We start from the raw sequence: 10,008 nt of genomic DNA, 5'->3' as shown, positions 1-10,008 counted from the left end.
TACTCACGCACATACGTTTGTTTACATAAGTTTTTACACAATGTCCTTAAGAAAATGTTGGAAACTTTGTTCTGCGCGCTGACACAATTTTTTAAGCTTTGGCTATCAAATTTTCGGTCAAATGACTGTCGTTATTCTTATAAGGATTTTTTGGGGAATGTTTAGTTTAGTATCTCATTTTGAAGAAGTTTTGCGCAAAGGGGGAGGGGGCGGGGGGCTTGCTACCCCCCTTATTTGAAAGGTAATGAATGGAAATTTTGAATAATACCACCCTTCCCCCCCTAGGACCCCGGGGGGCTCTAGGGCAGCCTCCTGAAAATGGCGTAAAATCGTCGTTTTTCCATACAATTTTCACTAATTATTATAAAATTTGTGTATTTTTACGCATAGAGTGACTCTATGTTTATTATTTTTATTACTTCAATGAATTAAATTGGAAATCCACTTTATTTAAATAATATAAACACTGAAAATTAAAAATTGTATATGCATCGGTAATAATGCATACAAGTAGTTGAAGTACCGAGATAACCCAACCAACCATTTATACAAGACCCCCTAAATAATAAAATTGGGTTTTCATCGCGCGATCTTTTTTTTCAAATTTTGAATATATTTTCAGCATAATATACTACATTGAAACAAGCGCCGCAGGTGAAAATTTGGAATAAAAAATCGCGCGATTTTTTATTCCAAATTTTCGTTATATTTTCAATATAATACATATATTACATTGAAACAAGCGCCGCGCGATTTTTTATTCCAAATTTTCATTATATTTTCAGTATAATATATTACATTGAAACAAGCGCCGCAGTATATAAGGCCTACCATTTTGATTCGTTGGGTTATTACTATCTTCCTTTTGTGCTTATTTTCTTCGTCGTTTGACAGTTCATATTCAGTAATTTTGCTTACATTTCAAGCAATAATATAACACGTAATTGATAGCTGTTTTATTTATTAAATTGTACATAAAATTGCAACTTAAAATCCATAATTTATCATTAATTCAATTAAATATATTTCAAAGAATGTGTGTGTGTTAAATTGGTTAAATTTTTTGCAAGCAGTGCAACAAAAACTTCAAAAGAAGAGAGCCATTGTTTGAGCAAATGTGAAAATGTGCGTTTTTTGCGTACTTATATCTAAAAAACAAATTAACATTTAACAATAAATTTACATTTAAACAAAAGTTTAATTCATTGGCTATCCGTGCTATATAAATTTAAAAAAATCCGTGCACGCATTTAAGAGGAATAAGCAGTGAAAATGAGATACTAAACTAAACCCAACCCGATTTTTTTGTCAATGTATAGGATTATAATATAAATAATTATATTTTTATTAACACATTAACTAACTTTTTTAGAAAAACTCGAAGAAGAAACTGTAATTTTTATGAAAACTATGTTGTCGCGTGATGTTTAATGCTACATATGTGTAACATTATACTAGAATATAGAAATATTTTTTCTTCCGTTTGGCATTTATATTGAAACATAAAAACAAAATTTTTAATTTCAGTGTGTGTAAATGTAGTATTATTTTCAGAGGACTTGGCAAGATTGCTACAGGCCATTGACTCAATCATTTAACAGATCTATTAGAGATGCGTTAAATTATGAAGACCAAATATGTTATTTGGGAATGAAACATATCTGAAGTTTATGCGTCGAATCGTGTGTTCTTTGTTGGTGTATGTGTCGCTTTCGTTCGCTTATCGGTTTTTGCAATTGTCGTTTAAAATAAAAATATACAACTTTAGATATCAAGTGTTTGACTGCCAACTTAAATAAGTTATTCTATAAGTTAATTTGTGTGTTGCCGTGTTCATATATATTCTTTTTTAAGAGGTAAACAAAAGTATTATTTCGATATCCGGTCGATAAATCGTTCTTTTTTCACCCCAGAAAAGTACAATACAAAAGTTTACGGCAAATGTCTACAAGCGTTTCGGAACAGGTATACCTCGAATTAAATTCTGTTTAAAAATTATTACTAATGTTAAAATATATAATTTATCGCTCACATTTTTATATTCTAGATGAAAACACCTGGAAATACAGGTAAAGCACCTAAATTCGCGAATACTTAGACTCATTTTACATCTTGTGAACTAGCTTGTTTAATTGTAAAATACTAAAATATTTATTTGTACATGTATATATATATAATTTTTTGGTTTTTGTCAAAAAGCAAAAAATGTAGAGGAGCGAAATATTCCTTGGAGTCAGCAAGTTGATGAAGCTTCGTATGAAAATTTATCATCTACTGGCGATGAAAATGCATGTATGTTTTTTTAAATACTATCTGTATAAATAGCTAATCTTTGTATTCTATTATAAGATTCTCACCAGAGTTCAATGCAGTTTCAATATCCCCCTTTCAATATAAAGGAGAGTCAACATGTTTCCTGGAATAACCAAAAGCCTAGAAAACAAAACAGTTTTGGTAAGTTAATTTTTAAATAAATGAGATTTTTAATATGCTTTTTTGTATATTATTTTTAAGCACAATATCTATTTTAGCTGGAATTTAGAATAACTTCCTTCGGGGTTAGGTAGTTATGAGCTGAAAATGAGGTTCTCCAGATAATTTTTTATATACACTATTGTTAGAATTTTTTTATTTTATTTTATTAAAGCTAACATAACAAACAAATTATTATATTAACTATTGTACGCAGCACTAGCATCATAGGCTTTCGGCTGACTGGTGGGATAATAGTTGGGTTCATTAAAAGTTGAGCAGGATCATCATTGTTGATAGAGATTATATAAGCTGTCTTCCATATTGTCTTTTTTTTTTAAAGTAGTCCAGATTAAGGCAATATGTTTTTATCGGAGATGTTGGTAACAAATATTCTTTTTCTTACATATTGACAAAGTTGCTTAAATGAATACTTAGAGTCTAATTTTAAGCCTAGGAACTTAAAACTATCTGTACAGATTAAATTTATATTATTAACGGTAAGTGTGGGTGTATTACATTGATGTTTCTTACAAATATGTAATAACTTAGATTTAGAGGAAGAAATTGACGTGCCCAAAGAACCGAACCAATGGAATAAGAGGGAAAAGATTTTAGAAAAGGAAGACGTAACAACGGACAAATCGGAGAAATTAGAAATAATACTAAATCAACAGCATAGTTTTGGTGACTGATATTAGGGATAAAATTGTACTGATTTTGAAGAGCAAATTCTAAGGCTATATCTTGCGGATATAGTAGATTGCCACGAGGAGAATTGAGGAGAGAAATCGAAAAAGGAGCTTAAACTAGTGAACTATTGAAATAACTTAAAGTGAAAGATTAATTAGGAGGGGAATAGGCACAAATAATGATGAGTTTATAAAAGTTAGAGTTCGATGTAATTATTAAGTATCCGTTCATATACCACTGAAGGATGGATAACATGGATAGAAAAATAAAGAAAAAATAATAATGTGAGGTTATGGGAATTTATTGTTCCATCAACGCGGGAGACGGAGATGAAAGGGAGGAGGAAGTTGGATGGGTGTTATGATCAAGAGGGGAGATGGCAAAAGATGCCAGGGGAGATAAGGTGTGTGAGGAGGGCGATGAGATGTGGGAAAGTGGAGAGAAAGATGGGGAGGGGGAAGAATCCAAGGATGGAGGGTATAGAAGAGGGGAGTTCTTTGAGGTTTCTGGAAGTTCTGTGTGATGCAATGGATTGTTGGTGGAGGATGAATCGTTGTTAGTTTTTGTTGTTGTTGCGTTATTATTGAGGTTAGAGTTTTTTGATATTGAAGTATTATCTTTGTTATTAGGATTTTTTGAATTTGTATTTATATCATTGTTAGTTTGCATTTTTGCCACGTTGGCGAAGGAGGAGGGGGATGGGGTGGAAGGAAATTGATTTTTATACATGGTAATGGCGTCACGCATGGTGCATTTGTGTATAGTTTTAATTTTTAATATTTCTTTCGATTGAATAAATTTAGGGCAAGCATTTGAGGATGAGGGGTGTTCACCTGCGCAGTTAGCGCAGTAAACTCTGGTGCAATCAGAAGGAGGAGAGTGGTTAGGAGGAAGGTTGCAAATGACACAGGAAGGAGTTTTTACGCAGTGTTTAGCTGTGTGTCCTAATAGCTGACAAGTTTTGCAGCGCATAGGATTAGGGTAATACGGACGGACATCAAGGGTTCTCCAGGCTACATCAATTCTGTTAGGAAGTGTATATTTATTGAATGTTAATAATACGGCACCAGTAGGTACACGAACGCCTTTAACTACTTTGTTAAACTTGTGGACTGCAGAGACACCTTGTTCCTTGAGACCTTCAATTATTTCATCGTCGCTAAGTTGGCAAATAAAGGGGGCATAAATTGTGCCCTTGACTGAGTTAAGGGTGCTGTGAAGAGCAACTTCAACAGCACCTGCACCGGGTAGATTCTTAGTAGAAAGGAATTTATCGGCAATTTTTTGATTTTTTACAAGGAGGAGTAGGCTGCCATCGCGAAGTGACGAGACGTTGTTAATATCTTTACTGATAGATTGAATACCTTTATAAGTTGCGAAGCAGGAGATGGAAGTGATGGGTTTACTGGCATCCCGCGACTTAATGACGAGGTATTTGGGGTCATCCTTCTTTGTAATGGGGAGTTCCGGAAATAGTTCCAACGTTGTTTGCTCAGGCTTTTTTCTTTTAGTCTTCTGGGCTGAGGATAATAGGGCAAACCTATTATCACCCAGATTGTTAGCCCCAGGGGGCATTGTGAAAATATTACTTTTTATGTATGCAAAAATTTATAAATGTAGCACCAGTTAACAATAAGAAATAAATACAGCGAGAAATTAACAGTAAAAAAGTTATTTGTGCAAAACTGTAAAGTAGCGTTATAACACAGACACCACTAGAATGACCGCGAGAGAAAAAGAAAAATGCGACCGTACGGTTTGACAACTCGGTTGCGACTGATTGTTAGAATTAATAGAGACCCATTGAGTAGATCACAAGTCGCTGTGCAAAATGTTTTCTTTAAGAAATGGCTTGTACCTTTTTTTAATGAAAACATTAATGATTAGTAAATAAATAACAATATAGGATGAATAATTTCAAAATGAACAAAAGATATAAAATTTAGCTCGTAAAACTAAACAAGGACAACATGTAACTAAACTTGTTTGAATAAAATGTTGGTATGTTACGCCAAGGAAATCAAAATTCTCACTGACTTGTGACTACTGATTAAAATCTATGTTTCCTGAAACACGTTTTTGTGAATTAAAATAAATTGATACGATCGCTTTTATTCATTTGGAGAATGTTTAGTGACGCGCCGGTTAAGTATCGTTTATGGAGAAAAACAGGGGAGCTACCCTCCTCACGCCCCCTTTTTGGAAAAGAAGGATCGAACTTTTTAATAAATGCCCCTCGACCCCCTAGAGTCACTATAGACCTGTAGGGAGCCCTTTGAAAATGACCAATCTACATACATACACAGCCCTTTGAAAATGACCAAAAATCAATGTTTTTGCCCATTTTTCCATACAAACTGAAACCAATGCAACCCAGCCAACATTTTTGTATGGACAAGAAATCAAAATAAAGAAAACCAAAATGTTTCAATGCAATGTACTTATATACATATTTAATTGCATCTATTAATGATACAAAGGGATCCGGGGTGACCGAAGTACTTTCGTCTAGTACTCCTTTCTGGGTTGGCGGCCTTAGGCCGCGCTTTAAAAAAATAACCCTGGTCGAGCGAATACCCTGGGTGATCGAAGTACTTTCGTGTAGTACTCCTTTCTGCGTTGGCGGCCTTCGGCCGCGCTTTAAAAAAATGGGTTGGGTTTAGTTTAGTATCTCATTTTCACTGCTTATTCCTCTTAAATGCGTGCACGGATTTTTTTAAATTTATATAGCACGGGTAGCAAATGAATTAAACTTTTGTTTAAATGTAAATTTATTGTTAAATGTTAATTTGTTTTTTAGATATAAGTACGCAAAAAACGCACATTTTCACATTTGCTCAAACAATGGCTCCCTTCTTTTGAAGTTTTTGTTGCACTGCTTGCAAAAAATTTAACCAATTTAACACACACACATTCTTTGAAATATATTTAATTGAATTAATGATAAATTATGGATTTTAAGTTGCAATTTTATGTACAATTTAAGAAATAAAACAGCTTTCAATTACGTGTTATATTGTTCCTTGAAATGTAAGCAAAATTACTGAATATGAACTGTCAAACGACGAAGAAAGTAAGCACAAAAGGAAGACAGTAATAACCCAACGAATCAAAATGGTAGGTCTTATATACTGCGGCGCTTGTTTCTATGTAATATATTATACTGAAAATATAATGAAAATTTGGAATAAAAAATCGCGCGATTTTTTATTCCAAATTTTCGCCTACGGCGCTTGTTTCAATGTAGTATATTATGCTGAAAATATATTCAAAACTTGAATATGCGATGAAAACCCAATTTTATTATTTAGGGGGTCTTGTATAAATGGTTGTTTGGGTTATCTTGGTACTTCAACTACTTGTATGCATTATTACCAATGCATATACAATTTTTAATTTTCAGTGTTTATATTATTTAAATAAAGTGGATTTCCAATTTAATTCATTGAAGTAATAAAAATAATAAACATAGAGTCACTCTATGCGTAAAAATACACAAATTTTATAATGATTAGTAAAAATTGTATGGAAAAACTACGATTTTACGCCATTTTCAGGAGGCTGCCCTAGAGCCCCCCGGGGTCCTAGGGGGAGAAGGGTAGTATTATTCAAAAGTTCCATTCATTACCTTTCAAATGAGGGGGGTAGCAAGCCCCCCGCCCCCTCCCCCTTTGCGCAAAACCTCTTCAAAATGAGATACTAAACTAAACATTCCCCAAAAAAATAACCCTGGCCGGTCCAACACCGGCTACGCTATCCACAGTATTTTAGCATTGTACACGCGTTCACTTCATACATTTATTGCTAAGTGGGTTTAATTTATTCCCTTTTGTTCGTGCTTTCTCGGTAATTTGACAGTTCAAATTAGGCAGGCAATTTGGTTTTTCGCATTATTGAACTCAATACAGAAAAAGGTGTATTTTATGTAAAGATTTACAAAGAAATTAACAATCAAAAGTAATTAAAAACATTACTAGTGGTTTTTATAATTCATAAGTAATATATGTGCGTGAAAATGTATCCATAACTGGTTTTGTACAATGCACAACAGATGAAAATACACTAGCATATATTTAGAAATTTGCAAAAAATAGCATTTTTTAAAGTGAATTTGTGGAAAAATTTGTGAACCGATTTTTATAAAATATGTTTTAAAATAAAGTCCGATAATTTAAGCATACATGCGTGTTTAAAATTTTCAATTTGGTTCACTCGTTTAGGTACAGTGAGCCAAAATTTAACCGGCGCGATACTAAACTCAACCCATTCACTTTGTGGCACAATTCCGATTTCTTTGGCGCCGCGATTTGAAGGTACCGTTGGAAAGAGGAAGTCCTGATTAAAAAATATATTTGGTTGTCAAAAAGTCTTGCGGTATTTTCGCTAGTTGGCGCTGAAAGCGCGTAGTTCTAGTTTTATTCGTCGCATCGGGTCATGCTATACCTTTTTCGAAATATCATTTCAGGCGCTAACACTTGTTAGATAGATAAATAATTGAGGCATGCACTGCAACCTTGGGTCTATTGTGCCCTCTCCTAACTCACAGAGACTCGCTTAGCCCCAGCATATTGATAAAGTCCAATATCCTGCTGGGTGCTATCGAGGCGATGTGAACCCTATCCGGAAACATGGATCCGAGGGCCTTCGACCTGCGCCTACAGACTGCGGTACAGTCGATTAGCAGGTGCTCCGGGGTTTCAGGCTCACTGTCGCAAAACCGGCAGTTAGCGCAAGATGAAAGGCCCATGTTCGCTAAATGCCTTTTTAACTTGCAGTGGCCGGTGTAGAATGCGACCAGGAGCCTGAGTTTATTTCTTGGGAGGTTTATTAACGACTCGAACCTCTTTTGGTTATAGAATAGACAATAGAATTAATTGAGGTATGCACTGGGACCTTGGGTCTATTGTGCCCTCTCCTAACTCACAGGAACTCACCAAGCCCCAACAAATCGATAAATTTTAGTATTTTGCTGGGAGCTAGTGAGTCGATGTGATCCCTATCCGGAAATGTAATTCCAAGGGCCTTAGACCTGCGTCTGCAGACTGCGACGCAATCGATCAGCAGGTGCCCCGGGGTTTCAGGTTCCCTGTCGCAGAACCGGCAGTTAGAGCAAGAGGCAAGTCCTAAGTTGAACAGATGCCTTTTCAACTTGCAGTGGCCGGTGTAGAATGCGACCAGGAGCCTGAGCTTGATCCTTGGGAGGTTGATTATTGATTTGAACCTTTTGAGGTTGTACCCCCTATCAGCAGCTTTGCATGCCGCATGCCATGCGCCCGTTGCCAGTGACCTTCTCTGCCCTCTCTTTCCTCCTTGCGGAGCAGCTCCTTTATCGTATGGGGGCCCACCCCGGTAAACGGTTCGGGCCCTACCATGTTGTGGCGAGCTCGTCAGCCAGTTCATTTCCGGCTATGCCTCTATGACCAGGTACCCAAACTAGGTGCACCTGATTCAATTCCGCTAGGCTGTTTAGCCGTTCTCTACACTCCTGCACTAGCAGCGATTTGATCTCGTAGGCCGAGATCGCTTTTAGTGCCGCTTGGCTATCGCTGAGTATGGTTATCCGCTCATTACGATAGCCGCGGTGGAGGTTTATCTCTGTACACCGACTTATTGCTAAGACTTCGGCCTGGAAGATACTGGGGAATCTGCCCATCGGTATGGATAACCTTGTGCGTGGGCCCGCGATCCCTGCACCAATACCTTCCGACGACTTCGAGCCGTCGGTGTACCACTTCAGTGTACTGTCCCTCAGCAACAGCTCAAGAGTGGAGTCATTCCTCGTGAAGTTAACTGTCTTTGTAATCCCGTCCTTCGGGAGGAGGGCAATTGGATTATCGCCACTTATCACCTCCATCCTCTGGGTCGAGATTATTTTTCCTTTACCGCATCCCTCTGCCGTTATTTGCAGGAGTGAATGCTTGGCTACTTGGCCGATCACTATGTGGAGCGGTGTGAGTTCCATCAGAACCTCCAGCGCCGCCGTTGGGCAGGTTCGCATGGCGCCCGTCATGCAGACGCATGCTAGCCGTTGGAGCCTCGATAGTCTCATTACCACCGAGGCCTGTGCCGCCACAGAGGCCCAGGACACCGCTCCATATGTCACGATCGGTCGCACAATCATGGTATACAACCACCTCACAATCCTTGGCTTGCAACCCCAGGATTTACCTGCCAGCCGATTGCACACCATTAAAGCCTTTGTCGCCTTGACCATGGTTTGGTCCACATGCTGCTTCCACCGCAAAGTGCAATCCAGAGTGAGACCGAGATATTTAACATTGCTGGTCATCTCAATCACTCTCCCCCCAAGTGTGAGGTTTCTAAGCCCGGGTAGGGATCGTCGCCTTGTAAATGGGACGATGGTAGTCTTCGAGGGGTTGATGCTCAGATCAACTCCCCTGCACCACTCCTTTGCCAGATGTAGACCTCTTTGCACTAGGTCACAGAGAGTGTCCTCGAACTTGCCTTTCGCTATGATCACTATATCGTCCGCATATCCCTGGCAGCGGATGCCGTTGTCGGTTAGCAGTGCTAACAGGTCATCCACGACAAGGCTCCACAGCAGGGGCGATAGTACACCACCCTGCGGACAGCCCCTTGTTGTGCCTAGGCGAATCTTTGTGCCCCCTGCAGTGGTCTCAGCAATCCTGGTGCGGAGTACCGCCTCTATCCATCTACGCACTGGTGCTGCCACATTCCTACCTTCCAGTGCCATTGCCACACTTCTATGAGAAGTGTTGTCAAAAGCTCCTTCAATATCCAAGAAGGCGCATAGCATGACTTCCCCTTTCTCCAGTGAACTCTCTATTTCGGAGGTCAACTGGTACAGAGCTGAGCTGGTTG

General features: G+C 37.9%; 1 protein-coding gene across 1 annotated transcript in view; it reads left to right on the top strand.

Moving 5' to 3' along the window:
- The first annotated feature begins 1,640 nt into the window (after positions 1-1,640).
- Positions 1,641-10,008, top strand: part of LOC105225152 (YTH domain-containing family protein) — a 51,747-nt gene continuing 43,379 nt past the window's right edge. Inside the window, exons 1-5 of the mRNA XM_049449997.1 lie at positions 1,641-1,856; positions 1,914-1,965; positions 2,048-2,069; positions 2,200-2,292; positions 2,350-2,454. Of these exons, the coding sequence (XP_049305954.1) occupies positions 1,942-1,965; positions 2,048-2,069; positions 2,200-2,292; positions 2,350-2,454 (244 nt within the window). The 5' untranslated portion in view covers positions 1,641-1,856; positions 1,914-1,941. The remainder of the gene's footprint in view (positions 1,857-1,913; positions 1,966-2,047; positions 2,070-2,199; positions 2,293-2,349; positions 2,455-10,008) is intronic.

This window comes from Bactrocera dorsalis, chromosome 2 (genome assembly GCF_023373825.1).
Source record: "Bactrocera dorsalis isolate Fly_Bdor chromosome 2, ASM2337382v1, whole genome shotgun sequence".
Lineage (NCBI taxonomy): Eukaryota > Metazoa > Arthropoda > Insecta > Diptera > Tephritidae > Bactrocera > Bactrocera dorsalis.
This window is presented reverse-complemented; position numbering and strand designations above follow the sequence as displayed.